We start from the raw sequence: 17,290 nt of genomic DNA on the forward strand, positions 1-17,290 counted from the left end.
TGTCCAGAGACATGCAGCCTGGCACTAGGTCATCCTGCGTGTTGAGTGGAGTGTTAGCTGGACCATAGCTCCTATCCCCTCCGCTGGGTGCCTTTCTGTAGGATCACTGGCTGATAGGAGAAAAGACTAAGGTCACTCTCGATAATCGAGGTGGGGGAGGGGAGAAGCATCAGCAAGTCCACATTTCCAAAGCTTCGCACTAACCCGAGCGATCATGCACAAAGGTGCCCTCGCACTTCTGTCCCTCCAGCTAGGAACTCAGGCAAGGCTTGGATTGTGGACCCCATTTGACAGATGGGGAATGTGAGGTCAGAAAGAATGTGCTTGGCCTAGGGTTCTGAATGAGTTAAGGCCAGAGCTGGGGCTGGAAGCAGCATCTCCTGTATCCCAGTCTAGACTCTGCTCATCACCCAGGAGCCAAGAGGCCCTGATAAACTCTGGCTTCAGGCACATCCCAGACGTAGCCCTGAGAGCTGTGTGCTGGGTGTCCTCATTCCACCTCATGAGGCCCGCACAGCCCATCATCTGGATCTCTTGGGCCACTAGGCAGGAACTCCCCCACTGGGGCTGAATAGGGACAGAAGCAAGGCCAGCAGAGGGCCTCTCCTAGCTTGGCCTACTGGATACCGTGGAGCAGGTCATCAACACATTGTAGGCCTGTGACTTGGGTCTCCTCCATGAGGGCGGCTGTGTCACCTGCCAGCTGGGGCTCCCAAGTTCCTCAGCTCCACGGCTAAGGGACTGGGCCTTGGTCTCTTGCAGCTTTCAGGACAACCAGCTCAAGGACTGGGCTGTGCTGAACATCGTGGAGGTACTTCCTTGTTTGCCGCGGCTTCAAAAACTTGAGTAAGCAGTCTTTCCACACCTCCCCACCCCCGCCTGAGTCACCCACCTCTCCTGGAGAGCAAAGAAAGTCTGGGGCCCATGGGATAAGGGATTCATTCCTGATACCCTTGCCACAATCTTGCAGCCTGAGCCGCAACAATGTCTCCATGTCAACCTTACTCTGCTTGACAAAGGTGGCAGTCGCATGCCCTACTGTCAGGACCCTGCAGGTCAGGTGAGCAGGAGTGGAATCTGGGCCTTCAGAGGTTTGAGAAAAGGGGACGGGAAGGTAGGGAGTGGGAAATGGAGCACCTTGTCTGCAAGAGCTGCGCATGTGCCCGAATCTGTTTTATTCACATCGGTATCTCCAGAGTCTAGCTCAGGCCTGGCACTTGGTACTCAGTATATAGTGCTGAGCCGAGTGATGCATGGATAGATGGGCGGAGGATTGAAGGAATGAATCAATGTATCTAGGACGCAGAGGCTCAGCAGACGAAATCGGTAGCCGCGTGTTGCTCTCCATGGTGCTGAAGTGGGGTTACCTGTTTGGATTACGGAGTGTGTTAAGTGCCGCGCCTCTTAACCCTAAAATACTGTCTCTCACAAAAACTCTTTGCATTCCTAATTTTTAAAAAGTCTTCTCTGTAAATATTATTTTCCTGACTTTTAAAAACACTCAGGATTCATTGAGCAACGACATAGTCACAAATTTTACATGTCTGATTTGGAGCATTTCCGCCAGTTGTTTCTCTGTCAGTTATAATAAAATCAACTTTCTCTGGATGTTTGGGGCTGCAAGGGGTGTGCAGGCAGCGGGTGATGTGCTGGTTTCCAGTCCACCCGTTTCACGGCTCGGTGTCTGACTTGCAGGGAGGCGGACCTCATCTTCCTTCTTTCCCCGCCCGCAGAGACTGCTGCAGAGCTTCAAGGGTAAGAACCTAGGAAGGGGGGGGGGGCGCCTGGGTGGCGCAGTCGTTAAGCGTCTGCCTTCGGCTCAGGGCGTGATCCCGGCGTTCCGGGATCGAGTCCCACATCAGGCTCCTCCGCTGGGAGCCTGCTTCTTCCTCTCCCACTCCCCCTGCTTGTGTTCCCTCTCTCGCTGGCTGTCTCTCTGTCACATAAATAAATAAAATCTTAAAAAAAAAAAAAAAACCTAGGAAGGGGGTGGGTCTGGGCTCATTTTGAGGAGCATTTTGGGCTCAAGCAGTGGCAGGGTAAGTTGGCCAAGAGAGCCTATGAAGAGCTGGAATGTGGGGATTCTTCCAGCTATGGCTGCCTGAGAAATGACTTTCTTCTCAGAGTTGGCAAAGGACTTTACCTTCTTCTAGCATATCTGGACCACATCTGGTCCCTGTGGTGAGGGAGCATCCCCAGAAATCTCAGAGCAAGTCAGTCCCTTGGAGAAGGCATGAATATACTGTTAGATTGGTGTTAGTATGTGGAAAAGGCTCCGAAAAACTCTTCCATCTAAAAAAAAGGAGGGGGGAGGCAATGATGATACCCACATCTCGGAGTTACTCTGAGGATTAAATGAATTAATACATTGAAAGTGCTTAAAACACTGCTGTCATCCAGGTGGCACTCAGATGCTGGCTACTGCAGCTGTGCATGGATTCCAGCTTGGCTGGTCCTGCATGGGCAAAGAAAGGGAAACAGCCTTTCCATGAGAGAACATTCCAACTGGGCTTCCTCACACTCCTCCCTGGCTGAGACTCACAGACAGATGATGTTGTATGTCCTTGGGCAAGTCCTTTCCCTGCTCTGAGCTTCAGTTTCCTCACCCATATAATGATCTGGTAGGACCAATATCTTTTTCCTCTCCAGCTGTATAGGGCTATGATGCCCAATATGGTAGCCACTAGCCACATGTGGCTATTTAAATATATATTAATTTAAATTAAGTAAAATGAATCAGCCATATTAATTAATTAATTAATTAATCAGCCATATTAGCTGCATTTCAGGCACTCAGTGGCCATGGGAGACTCTTGTCTTCCACAGTGGATGGCACAGATACAAAATAATCTCATCATGGCGAAAAGTTCTGTTGGACAGCACCAATCTAGGGGTCTGTGAAAACATGGCTAATAATGTGACAGCTTCTCTGCAGCCCCCACCCCTCCCCTGGCCCGGGGGAGAGAGCCTGGAGGTTCCGTGGCTCCCACAGCCTGGACCCACACACAGTCCATGCTCCCAGCCTTTTGAACCGCAAGTGGCACGTATACAGATGGAGAGCTTCACAACATAGAAGTGCAGCTTCCTTTTACTAAGCTTCAGTTGTATGCCTGTGCTGAGCGCTTGACCCTACATCATCTCAGTCCTTCAATCACTCCGTGTTAGATATTGTCATGCCATCTTGGAAGAGAGCCCATGGAAGCTCAGATAGGTGAAGCGACTTGCCCAAGGCCACACAGCTGTTCTTGGCAGAGCCAGACTTTGAATAAAGCCTATTTGCCCTCAGACCTTTTGCTCTTGCTGCTTTGCATCTTTAGCACCTTTACCATCTCCAAACAACTGTCTCTGTTACTCATTCACTGTGGGTCATGCCTCGGGGTCTTCAGCCCCTGGAGCCCAAGGTAAGAGGTTTGGCCCATCGGGCCCTGAACTCGAAGTCGAGGCCAGTGTTGGATTTGTTCTTGCCAGAGCTCCAGACCTTCTGGGGAATGCTGGCCAGAGGAGGAGAAGGGCAGAGCTTCAGGACAGAAGCCTGACACTCAGGTACCTCTGTGGGCTCCACTGCCTTAGGGGAGGGGTACTCTATGGGGGGAGGGTGCCCTCCTAGGAGAGGCATAGCGGGGGCAAGGAGGATAAAAGGAAAAACAGGCATGAAGCAGAGAAAGGACTTGAATAACCCATCCTGGCCTGAATAAGGAACGTCGGTCATAACAAGAATGACAACAAATTTAATGGGCCCTTGCTACATACCGGGCACTATAGTATTTTAGATCCATAAGTTCACTGTAATTCTTTTGAAAACCCTGCCAAGTACACTGTATCATTCCTGGTTGATAGAGGAGGAAACTGAGGTTAAGGGCCTTGTCCAAGATTGTCCAGCTACTAAGAAGTAGGGCCAGGATGAGACCCCAGGTCTGTCTGTCTCCTGACTCCCGTGGCTCCCACACCCAGCAGTGGCCCTTGGGGCCAGAGGAGGTGTGCTGTAGCTTCTTGCCCTTAGCCCCTCTGCTTCCACCCTCCAGGCTCCAGCAGTGTCATCTCAGGGTCCATGATGTGCAGGAGCTCATTGCCCAGCTCCAGGAAGGCCCCCACCTGGATGTAGTAGAGTGAGTATCATGGGAAGCGCTAGGGTGGGAGATGGGTGGGGGGGCAGGGCAGTGTCTGAAGGGCCTCCACTTTGGGTGCATGGTGTAAGGAAGGGCATGCTGCCTCATTAAGAATTTGGGGGAACTCAGACCATCATGACAGCTACCACTGTTTAGCACTTGCCCCAGACCAGGCTTTTTTGCACACATCCTCTCATTTAATCGTCCCATCTCTGTGATGTAAGTATTATTACTATGCACAGTTCCTAGAGGAGGAAGTTAAGCAACACAGAGGCTAAGTTTGCTCAAGGTCACACAGCTAAGAAGAGTCCAGGCCAGGGTTCAAGCTCAGACAGTCTGACTCCCACCTGCCTGGTCCCTGTAACCAGTGTCATTGAAAGCTGCAAAGCAGAGACCTCATCACACCTGTGTTCCAAACCACAGTCCTCAGGGTCCCCTCCCCTTGTCTTCCTCCCAGAGTTGAGTGAGACCGCTTTCTCTTTTGGGGCTGGAGAAATTCCATTAACGCCCAGCTCCTTTGAGAGTAGGGCTTGGGGATTGGTAGAGGTCCTGTCACGTCCCCAGGAGGGGATCCCTGCTAGGACCATCCCAGGAAATCAAATGGGCCCGAGGGAGGAGTGATGGAATTCCATAAGGTGTTGTGAGGTGAGTGGCCCCACCCTAGGGAAAGATGATTGGGTGAGGGCTTTGGTGAGCAAAGCTTGAGCCTCGATATTGTCCTATGGGGAGAACCAAGACAGGATTAGAAGGTGTTTTTACAGAATACACGCTTCCACCCAGCTGACATCACCAAGCCTGACCCTCCCCCACGCGCCCCAGGTGCTCTCACCTGCAGCATGGCCCCATCACCCAGCTGGCTGCACAGACCAGACATCTCTCAGCTCCCTCACCCTCCTCCATAGCCAGCCCATCCCAAGTCCACCTACATAGCTCTCAACACCACCCTCGTTTCGTCCACTCCCCAGTCCAGACCACTCTCACCCCTCACCTGGATGACCCCATCAGCCTCCTCACTGGGTTCCCTGCTTCCACACTGGCCACTTCCACGTGGCAGAGAGTGAACTGCATTTCACTGCTGCCTGTCCCCCCTTTACTCCTTCCCACTGCTCATGACGAAGCCCAAATCCTAAAATCCTGTGTGATCCAAAATGCTGCCTCCAACCCACCAGCCCCCATCTGACCCTGTCCTGCCACTGAAATCTTCGATCCTGACACACTGTCTCCCTTCCAGCTCCTCCAGTGTGCTGTGCCCCAGGGCCTTTGAATGAGCCATCCCCAATACCAGGAACACCCTTCCCCCATCTCTCTCCCACCCCTTACCTATTGAGCTCCTAGTGTTTCAAGCAAGTCATTCAAACATTAGGGAAACCTTCCCTGATCCCCACGGTAGATCCGATGCCCTTGTAACCATGGAGTTTATCGTAAGAAGCAGTTATGTAGGTTGAAGCATAAAAAAGCAGCTGAGGGTAGGGCCTTGAAATCAGGCTGCATGGGTTCAAATCCCAGGTCTGCCTTTCAGGAGGTGTTTTAACTGCTCTAAACCTTGGTTTGCTCATCAGTAAGATGAGAATAATAACAGTGCCTGCCGCACAGGGTCCTTATGACAGTCCAATGCCCAGTAACGGTAGAAGCATCTGTGACAGTGCGGGACATGTCGTACCCAGCCTTGCAGCCTCTGTCATTATTAGGGCTCATTTACCAGAGTGCTGCTTTGGTTAAAGTCAAGGAGAGACTGTGAGAGCAGAGGCCAAGGGGGGACCCCACCCCAACAGCACAAGGCATCTGGCCCCTCTGTCTCAGCCTTTCAGGAAACCAGCTGGACGATGAAGGCTGTCGGCTGATGGCAGAGGCCACATCTCAGCTGCGCATCGCCAGGAAGCTGGAGTGAGTTGCCAACGTCACTGTTGGGTGACGGGGGAGCCCTGGAGAGAGCCCCAGCCAGTCCCTGCCACCTCGGTCTGCACAGCCGGCAGTCACCAGAAATAGGGCTGCTCCGCTGAGCGGCTCTCCCCCAGCCGCAGCGAAGTTGGAGTGGTTTGCCCATGACTCGCCTTGGCCTCTGTCGCGGTTCCAGTTACTAAAACCCTTTGCGTGTGTAGAGCGCGTTGCTCGTACCTCAGTGGCTTGCATTCCAGTTCATCCTTGCAACAGCCCTAGGGTGGGGTGGGGTGGGGTGTTGCGCTGGGTCTTGCATTAGGGTTTGGGACGGGGGGGGGGGGGGGGGGGGGGGGGGTCTGGGGCTGTTGGAGTGGGAAGGGGCGTGTGAGGCTGGGGGTACGGTGCCGAGGTAAAGGGGTGGGTTGTTGGGATGACGGGAGGAAAGAAAGGGTCGTGGGCTGCTGGGTGTGCTGTGGTCACGTGGTGCCGGGTGGGGTGGGGTTTGGTGGCCTGTGCTGAGGTCTTAGCACCAAGCGTGGGTCGGGTAGGGAATGCCGAGGTTGAGTAACACTGGTTTGGGGCCTCGCCTTGGAGTTCAGTCCCGACTCTGTCGCTTAGTAGCCTTAACACAATTTAATGTCTCTGGGCCTCAGTGTCTCCATTTGTAAAATGGGGTTAAAATGGTGGTTATTTTACAGACCAGGAAGCAGGCTCAGAGAGGTGAAAACGGTGAGTCCGTTCTCACTCCGGCTGTAGAATGCTGTTCTCTGAGTGGGGCAGCGAGGTCGTGCAGCTCTCGGCTCATCCACGTGGGCCGGAATCCTTCAAAACACCCTCCTGGTTAAGGACCCGGGACATCCCAAGAGTGACAGCCAGCAAGCTGCTGTGCCAGGAGGAGGGGACTGGAGCTGTCTAGGCCCGGGGACTTGAGCTGCCTGCTGACTGCCACCCCCTCCCTCCTCTCCACAGCCTCAGCGACAACGGGCTCTCCGTGGACGGGGTGCACTGTGTGCTGAGTGCGGCGAGCACGTGCCAGACCCTGGAGGAGCTCCACATCAGGTGGGACCTCCCGGTGCCCCGCTGGTCCCCACTCCTGCCTGGAGCTCTGGGGCTCTCTCCTCGTTCTCTCTAAGACCTTAGCGTTCTTTCTGGGCCCAGGCCTTTGGGACCTGGAGAAGATGCTGCGGGAGCCCTGCCCACACCCTCTTTTCCCAGCTGCTATGGGCGTCGGCCGCTCACAGCTTATACCTTCTCCCCAAAGCTCCGGCAGCCACAGCAGAGTCAGAGGAAGTGGCCAGAGCTAGAGGCAGGGGATGGCACCTCTGAGGTCCCTCTAGGCCAGGTTAGAAAACGGCCCCTTAGCCCTGTAAGCCTCTTGTCTCCTTCCTCTCTTCTCCCTCTGCAGCCTGCTGCACAAAACCGTGGTCTTCACCTTTGCCCCGGAGCCGGAGCAACAGAAGGGGATCCGGAGGAGGTAGGGCCCAACGTCATCTGCCCCGTCCCATGCCAGGCCCTCCCTGACCTCCACAGCGCCACAGCTGGACAGCATCACTCAACTCTCAGGGGACCTCAACAGATTCACCAAGGAGCAGGAAGCCAGCAGGCTTGGCAAGGGATGCAGCCCAGAGGGGGAGTGTCAGAGGACAGACTGCCTCCCCGTTTCCCTGTGACGCAGAACGGCCTGCTGGGGTGGGAGTGGGGTAGCCAGGGAGCCTTGTGAGAGACACTGAGGTCCTTCAGCACAAACCCCAAGGATTTGCCGATCGTTCGGCCGGTAGCTCTGATTTTGGTCAGAACCTTCTGGCTCCCTCTGGCATGCACCACACTAAAGCAGTTCACATACATTGTCCCAGTGAGAGGCTTCGTGATTTGTCCCAGGTCACACAGCCAGGAAGCCAGGAAGCCGGGGGTGGGGGGGGTGGAACCAGGGTCTGGCCGTCTCCAGGCCTTGTGTAGAGACTGAATGATGGGAGGTAAGGCTGAGTGTGGACTTGGAGACAGTGGCTGGGGAGTGTGCTCAGCCTGGCCATGGTATGTGTCCCTCCAGGGCTGCGCTTTGGGTCAGCCTGACGCACCTGATGCCCTCTGAGCCGCTCCTGCACGCCACCAGAATCAGGTACAGAGATGGCCTGCGGGCTCCGGTGTGGTTCCTACCTCGTCCCTTCCTCTGCTCAAAGCCTGTCCCCAGGCCTCCAGCCCCAGGGGCTCCCTGGAGGACACGACCTCCGTACCCAGGAGTTGTGGCCTGGCTTCCCTGCCTCCCACCTCCCCTGCTCAGCCCACCATACACGGGGCTCACAGTGCAGCCCCCTCAGTGACCTTCCCCATTTAGGGGGCCCCCACTCCTCTTAGCTCTCCTGGCCTCCTGCAGCTGACGGGTTGTCGGGACTCGGGATGGAGAGAATGGGGACATGTGGTGCCTTCTTTCCTCATCCTGGGGCTGAGCTCAGCCCCCAAAGGGCTCCCATCGATGTTCTTCCGGCCTTCTCTTTGATTCTGTGTCCATCTGAATCTCCCTGTCTGTCTCTATTGTTCCTTGTTTCTCTCATATTTTCTGTTTCTCTGTTTTTGCTGCCCTGTCAATCTGTCTGTCCTCCCCTGGAGTTGTGTGTGTGCTCGTGCATGTGTGCATGTGCGTGTGCGCGTGCATGTGTGTGTGCTTATGCATGTGTGCATGCATGTGTGTGTGCGCATGCATATGTGTATGCACGTGTGTGCTTGTGCATGCGTGCATATGTGCGTGTATACATGCATGTGTGCGTGTGCACACCTGCGTGTGCATGCATGTGTGCGTGTATGCGTGTGTGTGCTCATGCATGTGTGCGTGCATGTGTGCATGCACGCATGCGTGAACGTGTGCACACCGTGTGCATGTGTGTGTGCATGTGTGTGTGCGTGCATGTGTGTGTGCGTGCATGTGTGCGTGCTTATGCATGTGTGCATGCATGTGTGTGTGCATGTGGGCATGCATATGTGTATGCATGTGTGTGCTTGTGCATGCGTGCATATGTGCGTGTATACATGCATGTGCGCGTGTGCACGCCTGCGTGTGCATGCATGTGTGCGTGCATGTGTGCGTGCTCATGTATGTGTGCGTGCGTGTGCATGTGTGCATGCACGCATGCGTGTGCGTGTGCACACCGTGTGCATGCGTGTGCATGTGTGTGGTCGTGCATGTGTGCATGCATGTGCGTGTGTGCGTTTGCGTGTGTGTGCTTGTGCACGTGTGCATGTGTGCGTGTGTATGTGCTTGTGCATGTGTGCATGCATGTGCGTGTGTGCGTGCATGTGCTTGTGCATGTGTGTGTATGCATGCATGTGCGTGTGTGCACGCCTGTGTGTGCATGTGTGCGTGCATGCGTTTGTGTGCTTGTGCGTGTCTGTATGCATGTGCGTGTGTGCACACCGTGTGCATGTGTGTGTGCTCGTGCATGTGTGCATGCATGTGCATGTGTGCGTGTATGCATGCATTGCGTGTGTGCATGCCTTGTGTGCATGCGTGTGTGCATGTGTGCGTGCATGCATTTGCGTGCTCGTGCATGTCTGCATGCATGTGCGTGTGTGCACACCGTGTGCATGTGTGTGCTTGTGCATGTGTGCATACGTGTGTGTGATGTGTGTGCTTGTGCGTGTGTGCGTGTGTGCACACCTATGTGTGCATGCGCGTGTGTGCTTGTGCATGTGTGCATAGGCACATGTGCGTGCATGCGTGTGCGTCTCTGCATCCGTCTCCTATGTGTCTCATCTCAGTGTCTCTCCATCTTAGTCTCCCTGTGTCCCTGATTCTCTCTGGCTCTTGACCACCTATGTGGGAGGTCTTATGTGTATGCTGTGTGTCGGTCAGTCTTTGTCTCTCTGGGTGCCAGACATGTCCCTGTCCCTCTTCTGCCAGCCTCTCTGCCTGTGGTGGTGGCCACTGTCTCCTCTGTTCTGAGGGCCTGTGCTTCTTCCTCCGCAGGCTGACACACTGCGGTTTGCAAGCCAAGCACCTAGAGCCGCTCTGCAGGGCGCTGAGAGGAAGCTGCCGCCTCGGTCACCTGGAGTGAGTGGCTGCCGGTGGAGGGCGGGTGGTTGGGGCCCAGCCGTCGGTGGGTGTTCATGTGTGGGGTTTTGTTTTGACTTTTTTTTAAGATTGTAATCAGCGGTGTTTCCTGGCTGCAATCAGGAGCCCCTTAGAGAGTCTGGGGAGGGTTGTGACCCTTCCCCCTAAAATGTAGGTCCCCACATATGATCCCCTCTGAAGCCCCGACCCGACCCCCAAGGGTCACAAACTTCAGGATGGAAACCATGGGGGAACCTCCAGCGGACCCGTGTGAGATCTGCTGTGATCGGGCCTGGCAGCCCAGGGGTGCGGTGCCGCTTTCAGGAGACGCTGTCACCCAGGGGTGGAGACACAGAGCTCCTACAGCCCCACGCCCACCCTCCACTAACTTGTTCTCCCCTTGCCCCTCCCAGCTTCTCAGGAAATGCTCTGGGGGACGAAGGCGTGGCCCAGCTGGCTCGGCTGCTCCCGGGGCTGGGAGCTCTACAGTCCTTGGAGTGAGTAGCCAGCTAGACAAAGCCTCTGAGGCTTGTCCTCATCAGGAGCGGGGTGTGTGTGTGTGTGTGTGTGTGTGTGTGTGTGTGTGTAGGGGGCGTTCTGTGTCCTGTCTCATTCCTTCCTGGGGTTATTCAGAAAATGCATGTCAGTCACCCGGTCCAGTCCCTGGCACGTGGTCAGTGTTCACAGAGGGTACTTAGCGGCTCTGAGTCTCATTAAGAGAGACTGGCCCCTGGGACTCAGTGACCCAGCTGCTGATCTAAGGTTTTACTTCTTAAACCTGACCTTGTGGCTCTGCACAGGCTCTCTGGGAGGCACAGGCCACCTGGGGCCGTGCAAGCGGGGAGGGGGGGGGAAGCGTTAGCTAACGGTTAGTTACCCTAATGACTGGCAGCCCTTCTGACCCTGGGTTGCAGGGAGGGGCTGTTGCTAGGATACAGGCTGGCTAGGGAGGATGTGTACCAGACAGGACGCCCGAGCAGGGTGCCCAGGGCAGCTGGAGAGCAGAGACGGGGGGAGATGTTCAGTGCAAGAGGGAGGCTCTGGGAAGAGGCCAGGAGCCTCCAGACTTTGCCTGCAACAGACCAGAGTTTCCGGATGCTAGAAGGCCCTTGTGTTTTGGGCTCCCACATATCCTTCTCCTCCTCCTGAGCTCTTCGGGGCTAAAGTGAGAGGAGCCCTGGAGAGAGCTCACAACTGTTAGGTTCTCTGTGTGACCTTAGGCAAGTTACATCCCCTCTCTTGGCCCCAGGTTCCCAGGGAGCACCCTAAGTGTAAGGTCGGGGGAGGGAGGGGCAGCCTTTGGTTTTGGCTACAACTTTAGAACGAGTGCTGTGGCGAGAGGGCCCTTCCTGCTCAGTCTTCATGGGGGATCTGGGAAGAAGGGATTACCTCTGTTCCTGCTCTGGGCCTGCTTGTGGGTGGGGAGGAAGGCCTCACCATTGCAGGCAAATTATATGTAGATTGGTGCTTTGGGGCAAATTCCCATGTGACCTTCTCCATACTGTGAAATCGTCTAACCCCTGACCTGTGAGATCCGCGCTCACCTACCCGTACCGGTGCCAGAGGAGGGCAACATTAAATGGCAAATAGAAAACACCATGACAGAGTTGACAGACCTGAAAGAAAGGAGAAGCTTTGTTCCTGCCTTTTGAACAGGAGCCCCTGCATTTTCATTTTGCACTGGGCACTGCCCTTCTTTTATCAGGTGGGGAAACTGAGGCACAACTCCAGCCTGAAAGCACTCCCCAGATTCATCGTAGACCCAGAGAACCAGAGTTCTAAGCTCAGCTCTGTCGCCAGCATGTCTCATAACCTTGGGCAAGACCTTGCTGCTTTCTGGGCCTCAGTTTCTCCATCTATACAATGGGGAGTCAGAAGAGGTGCCCTCTGGCCATTTGAGGTTCAGTGAGCTCTGTCGTCTGGACTCAGGGACAGCCCTTCCCTGCCCTGGGCTGTGACCAGAAAGAGGGCGTTTGTGAGTTTCGGGTGAGTTCCATCAACATCACCCCTGTGATTCTCCAGCCTCAGTGAGAATGGTCTGTCCCTGGACGCGGTGCTCATGTTGGCCCCGTGCTTCGCAACTCTGCAGTGGCTCCTGCACTTGGACATCAGGTGAGTGTGTCTCTGGGCCCTCGCCCTGCCCTCTGACCCCACGGGCCATCGGCTCCCACCATGCTTCCTTGTCTGTCCCGTTCCCAGTGTCACCTCTTCCTCGGGCCCTGCGTGGCACCAGGCCCAGAGAGCGTGGGAGAGGTGTCTGCTGACTGAGTGAATGGGCGGATGAAAGAAAGTAGCCCCAGGACACTCCCATCTCTCCAAGTTTGCCCCGGGACATGATCCAGCAACTCTCCCTTGCTCACTCTCCAGGGGGTCCTGGGGGACTGTTATGGAAACCCGGAAGCTCCCTGACAGCGGTTGAGTGCTCGAGGACCCGTCTCTGTCACGGGGTCTCTGGAGCTGATGGGAATGTAGAAGGGAAGTCACCCGCCAGGCAGCCCGGGGCCGAGCTGTGCGGATGAGCCGTGGTTTCAGTGGGGTCTGCCCATTCCTCCACTTTCCCCTTCCCAGCGGGAGGTGTGGGCACAGACAGACCAGGTTCAAATCCAGGCTCACCGCATACCTGCCGTGCGGCTTTGAGCAGGTCGCTGAGCCTCTCTGTACCGTTTCCTCACCTGTCCAAGAGGAATAAGGGTACGTCCTTACCGCACAGCGTTACTGTGAGCATAAAAGGGGTCCCGGTGGTGCCGAGCTTTGTATGTGGCTCAGTCCGTGTCGTCACGCTTAATATGTTGTATATTGTATCTGCCGAGAAAGTGGGCCGCCCTGCAGGCCCTCCATGACCAGACCGTCTGGTCTCTCTCACACTGCTGCCTCCTCTCCATTTGCAGCTCCGAGAGCCAGCATGTCATCCTGAGAGGTGACAGAAGAGGCAGGTGAGGAGGGAGAGCTCCGAGGGGGGGAGGATGGGTGCTCCCCACCCCAGCCCCATGCTGACCACTGTTGGCCCTAGCGTAACCCACCCAGGTCTGACGCCCCTTCTGCAAATGTACCCCATGTCCGTCAGTTCGCAGCAATCAGCCGCTTAGCTCTGTCTGGAAAGGAGGCAGGGCAGCCGGGGAGGGAGACGATGGTGGGGGTGAGGCAGAACGGTTGCTCGCTCAGGGCTGCTGGGGGCAGGGCGGGGGGGGGGGAAGGGCAGCTGGGCTTCTGCCCCTCAGGACTTTCGCAGACCTCTGCACACTCCCAACTTCGTATGAGTCACCGCCCTTCACACTCGGTATGGCCTTCGAGAAGCTAAGAACCGTTGGTGCTCTGAGAAAGTTTCCACACCTTTGCAGTAAACAACGAATAGTTAGTTCTGCACAGATGTTCCCAGCTGCCCCCTAGTGGGGCCGGGCACCCTGGTCTCTCACAGGAAGTTGGCAGGCACAGGGGCGGCCTAACGCAGAGCTGGGCAGCTGGGCAGCCAGGCGGAGGGCGAAAGGGGAAAGCATGGCCAGACCAGCCGGCTGTCTGAAGCTGGAATGGCCCGAGGCCAGGATGGTCTTGCATCCTGGGCCAGGATCTCCATTTCTGGGAACCTTCTGGGTTCTCGAAGCCTAGAGAATGGAAGCCCGGGGATGATCAGAGAGAGGAGGGGCTCTGTCCTGGCTCCCCCTGACCGAGCCAGGTGCTGCGCCCAGACAGGTGTAAGCTGCTGGCTTTTCTCACTCTGGCTTCCCTTCCATGGGCCTCAGTTTCCCCATCTGTACAGGGAGGGACTTGATTGTCCCTAGGCCCCCTGCAGCCCTGACTTCTGAGCCTTGTCTTCCCATGTGCGTGATGTGAACTTTGCTCTCAAAATGGTCTCCCCACTCCCAGGGATCTGGCTGGCGGATCTTTGCCACAGTTCCCAGCTGGAGCCCAGTTCTTGGCTTTTGGTCAGCGCCGCGTCCCCAGGACCTTTTGGTACTGTCTTACCCTCTTCTTTTTGGGGGGTAACCATGATATGGGTGAAGAGTCAGGGAGTGAGGAGAGCGTAGGGGCTAGGGCTGGGGTAAAGAGAGTTTGAGAGAAGGAGAAGAAGGGGCCAGTATGAGGGCCGGTGAGGGGGGCTGCCAGGGCCAGCGTTCTCCCCAGAGAAAAGATTCCACGTTGTTTTTCCAGAAGACTTCCCAGCTCTGCTGTGGCTGTGTGACCATGGCTGGGCCCCTCCCTTCTCTGGGCCTTGATTTCCTCACCTAGGAAGAGAGACGCCTCAGCTGGGGCCCAAACAGGGTTATCGGGAGGAGGAGTGGAAAGAGTGTCCCAAGCAGATGGGTCAGCTTGGGCAAAGGCCCTGAGGAGGGAAACCTTAGCTCTTGAGAAGCATGTCAGTGTGGCTGGGGCATATGCAGGGCCAGTGGAGGCAAGCGAAGCCACGGAAAAGGCCTTCCACTTTCAGCCTGAGAGTAATAGGGAGCCACAGGGGGCGTAAGCGCCTGAGAGGTGAGGTCAGATTTGCACTGTTAAAAGATAAGCCTCTGGCAAGCAGAGAAGGATTGCAGAAGGCAGGAGGGGAGTTGAAGGGTGTTAAAGTGGTCCAGGCAAGTGACAATGGTGGCCCCGGACTCAGGCAGGGGCAGAGGGGAGGTGTTGGAGTGGAGCCAAGCACTTGGCGGGGGGGGGGGGGGGGGGGCTTTACTGTCACCGAGTGGTAGGGATCGGGCTGTAGGGGAGACTTGGGGCGCAGAGTGTGCCCTGTGAGGGGAGGACCCTGCACCCTGGAGGTTGAGGAGGAGGGGTGCGGGGAGAAGGGGAGAGCACCTGAGGCTGCACAAGGGCCCTGGGCCCTCCCTGACCCCCTGCCCGGCCCACTTGCCCCCTTTCAGCCTCTCGCAGTGTCAGCTGGAGCCCCTGAGCCTCACCCGCCTCTGTGAGACTCTGGAGAAGTGTCCGGGGCCTCTGGAAGTCAAGTAAGTAAGGAGGGCACAGCCCTAGAGGGCACAATGTGGGCTGCCCGGTGACTTGGCGTGGGGGTGTCCTGGTTAGAGGCCAGGGGAGTCCTTCCTCGTCCCCAGCCCCTGTAGCCCTACCCCGCCCCTCACCTATTGGTAGCACGCTCCTTGCGTCCCCATAGGGCACCTTGCCCTTCTAGGAGAGGCTGCGCTGGGCCCAGGGCTTCCCTTCGCCATCTGCTCAACTCAGGGCACCTGGGAGCCCCAGTCTGCTTCCTCCACCCCTGGAACCCCAACCTGGCACCCCCTGTGCCTGCCTCTGTGGCTGGAACATGTCACTTCTGAGAGCCCCCCCTCAGGGCCTCCGTCTCCTGGTTACCCGCTCACCCAGCCCACAACCCCCTGGGTCTGTGACCGGAGACTGGGCCTGGAATCGGGAGTCCCAGCTCAGTCACCTACAGGCTGGGTGACCTTGGGCACCTGGCTCTAACTCCTTGTGTCTCTGCTCTGTCATCTGGAGAGATGGGCAGCCTTTCCTTTGTCCTCATTGTTACAATGTTATCACAACAGTTACCTTAAAATAAATCGGAGACAAGCTTGCCTCACCTAAATCAGCCCTTCTCCACATCCAGCCGGTGTTGTCATTGGGCCCTGTGACCCCCCTTGTCTGCGCGCATTGTTCAGTTTTTGCCCATTCAGAGCGACAGACCGGCTGCGTTCCCTGGCTTCGCTTGACATGGTGTTCCCACTGACGACAGTCATCGTTCTTGCTTTCCCGCCCCCATCCCTGATGCCCTCCTGGCCCTCGCGAGCAGCTCATCCTCGGTCACCTGGTGTCCGTCCCTCCATGCCCCTCTCCATGCGCACGCACATAGGGACCCGGAACAGGGGGTTTTTGACATCGTCAAGAGACACGGGATTTTACCGTGTCGGATCTCCGCAGCGAGCTCTTGTCTCAGGGCAGTACGTCATGACTTCCCCAGAATGTGGAGTCTGTGAACTTTTTAATAAAGTGTTTATTTTAGAATAGGTTAAGGCTTGATTTACAGAGGAGTTGCAAAGCTAGTCCAGAGAGTTCCTCCGCCCGTGGCCCCTGGGCGGTTAATATCACCCGTCATGGTCCATTTGTCACGACGGAGAAACCAAGCTTGCTGCATTCACCACACTCCAGGCTTTATTCAGATGTCCCCAGTCTTTCTCCTAAGACCCTTTCTCTAACCCGGCATCCCGTCCAGGATCCCACATGGCATTTAGGCATCATGTTCTCAGCCTCTCTGGTCTGTTTCTTAGTCTTTGTTTTTCATGACTTTGACAGCTTTGAAGGAGTACTTGATAGACATTTTGTGAAATGTCCCTCGGTATGGGTGTGTCTGATGTTTTTCTGATGGGTAAACTGGGGTTCTGGGTCTGGGGGAGGAAGACCGCAAAAGCGAAGTACCCTTCTCGTCCCATCTCAGAGGTGCATGCTGTCGACTTAGCACTGTTGACGTTGACCTTGACCACCTGACCCAGATTTCCCCACTTTGTGAAAGTACTTTTTAATTAAAAAAAAAAATCCCCACTTCTATTATGGCTACTTTGGAGCATATATGAAAGCAGAGCGAGCAGGGGAATGGACCCTCAGTGCCCGTCTTCCTTGCTCAGTAATTCCCGTGCCATGGCCCCAGCACACACACATGCACAACCAGTGTTTTCAAGCAAGTCCTGACACCTCCTAACTGCATCTGTAGTTATTGTAGTATGTGTAGCTAAAAGGTGATTACCCTTTTTTAAAAAAGATTTTATTTATTTGAGAGGGAGCATGAGATGGAGGAGAGGGAGAGAGAACCTTAAGCAGGCTCCACACCCAGCATGGAGCCCAGTGTGGGGTTCGATCTCACGACCCTGAGATCATGACCTGAGCTGAAACCAAGAGCTGGCCACTTTGTGCCCCCCAGGCACCCCTATTTATTTTTTAGTATAACCACTAAACCATTACCAGACCTAAAATATTTAGGGGGGGGGTCTGTTGTTTCTTTTTTTAATATATTTTTAAACTTAAATTCAATTAATTAACATATAATGTATTATTGGTTTCAGAGGCAGAGGTCAGTGATTCGTCAGTCTTCTATTGCACCCAGTGCTCATTACATCACACGCCCTCCTTAATCTCCATCCCCCAGTTACCCCTCCCCCCACCTCCCTCCCCTCCAACCAGACCTAAAATATTCACATGATTATATGCTGTACTAAAATCATCAAGTAGCCTGTGAGTTTTTAATTGTCTTTGATTGTCTCTAATATGTTTTTACACAACATTTGAGTATTTGTGCGTTTTACGGTGAACCCTCCATAGCTGCGATGTGCAC

At 55.4% G+C, this 17,290-nt stretch overlaps 1 protein-coding gene across 13 annotated transcripts in view; it reads left to right on the forward strand.

Moving 5' to 3' along the window:
• The window catches only part of NLRC5 (NLR family CARD domain containing 5), an 85,343-nt gene that overhangs the window by 37,742 nt on the left and 30,311 nt on the right, over positions 1-17,290 (forward strand). For 10 of the 13 annotated variants that reach the window (XM_048223810.2, XM_044382397.3, XM_044382399.3 and 7 more), the window contains 15 exons: positions 763-846; positions 971-1,060; positions 1,696-1,755; positions 3,469-3,543; positions 4,023-4,106; positions 5,907-5,990; positions 6,954-7,043; positions 7,390-7,458; positions 8,032-8,100; positions 9,943-10,026; positions 10,440-10,523; positions 12,049-12,138; positions 12,915-12,959; positions 13,888-13,974; positions 14,877-14,960. In XM_048223810.2, the coding sequence (XP_048079767.1) occupies positions 763-846; positions 971-1,060; positions 1,696-1,755; positions 3,469-3,543; positions 4,023-4,106; positions 5,907-5,990; positions 6,954-7,043; positions 7,390-7,458; positions 8,032-8,100; positions 9,943-10,026; positions 10,440-10,523; positions 12,049-12,138; positions 12,915-12,959; positions 13,888-13,974; positions 14,877-14,960 (1,179 nt within the window). The remainder of the gene's footprint in view (positions 1-762; positions 847-970; positions 1,061-1,695; positions 1,756-3,468; positions 3,544-4,022; positions 4,107-5,906; positions 5,991-6,953; positions 7,044-7,389; positions 7,459-8,031; positions 8,101-9,942; positions 10,027-10,439; positions 10,524-12,048; positions 12,139-12,914; positions 12,960-13,887; positions 13,975-14,876; positions 14,961-17,290) is intronic. The other 3 variants (XM_044382402.3, XM_057314271.1, XM_048223813.2) reach the window with 1 other exon arrangement.

This window comes from Ursus arctos, unplaced genomic scaffold, assembly GCF_023065955.2.
Source record: "Ursus arctos isolate Adak ecotype North America unplaced genomic scaffold, UrsArc2.0 scaffold_19, whole genome shotgun sequence".
NCBI classification, from domain to species: Eukaryota; Metazoa; Chordata; class Mammalia; order Carnivora; family Ursidae; genus Ursus; species Ursus arctos.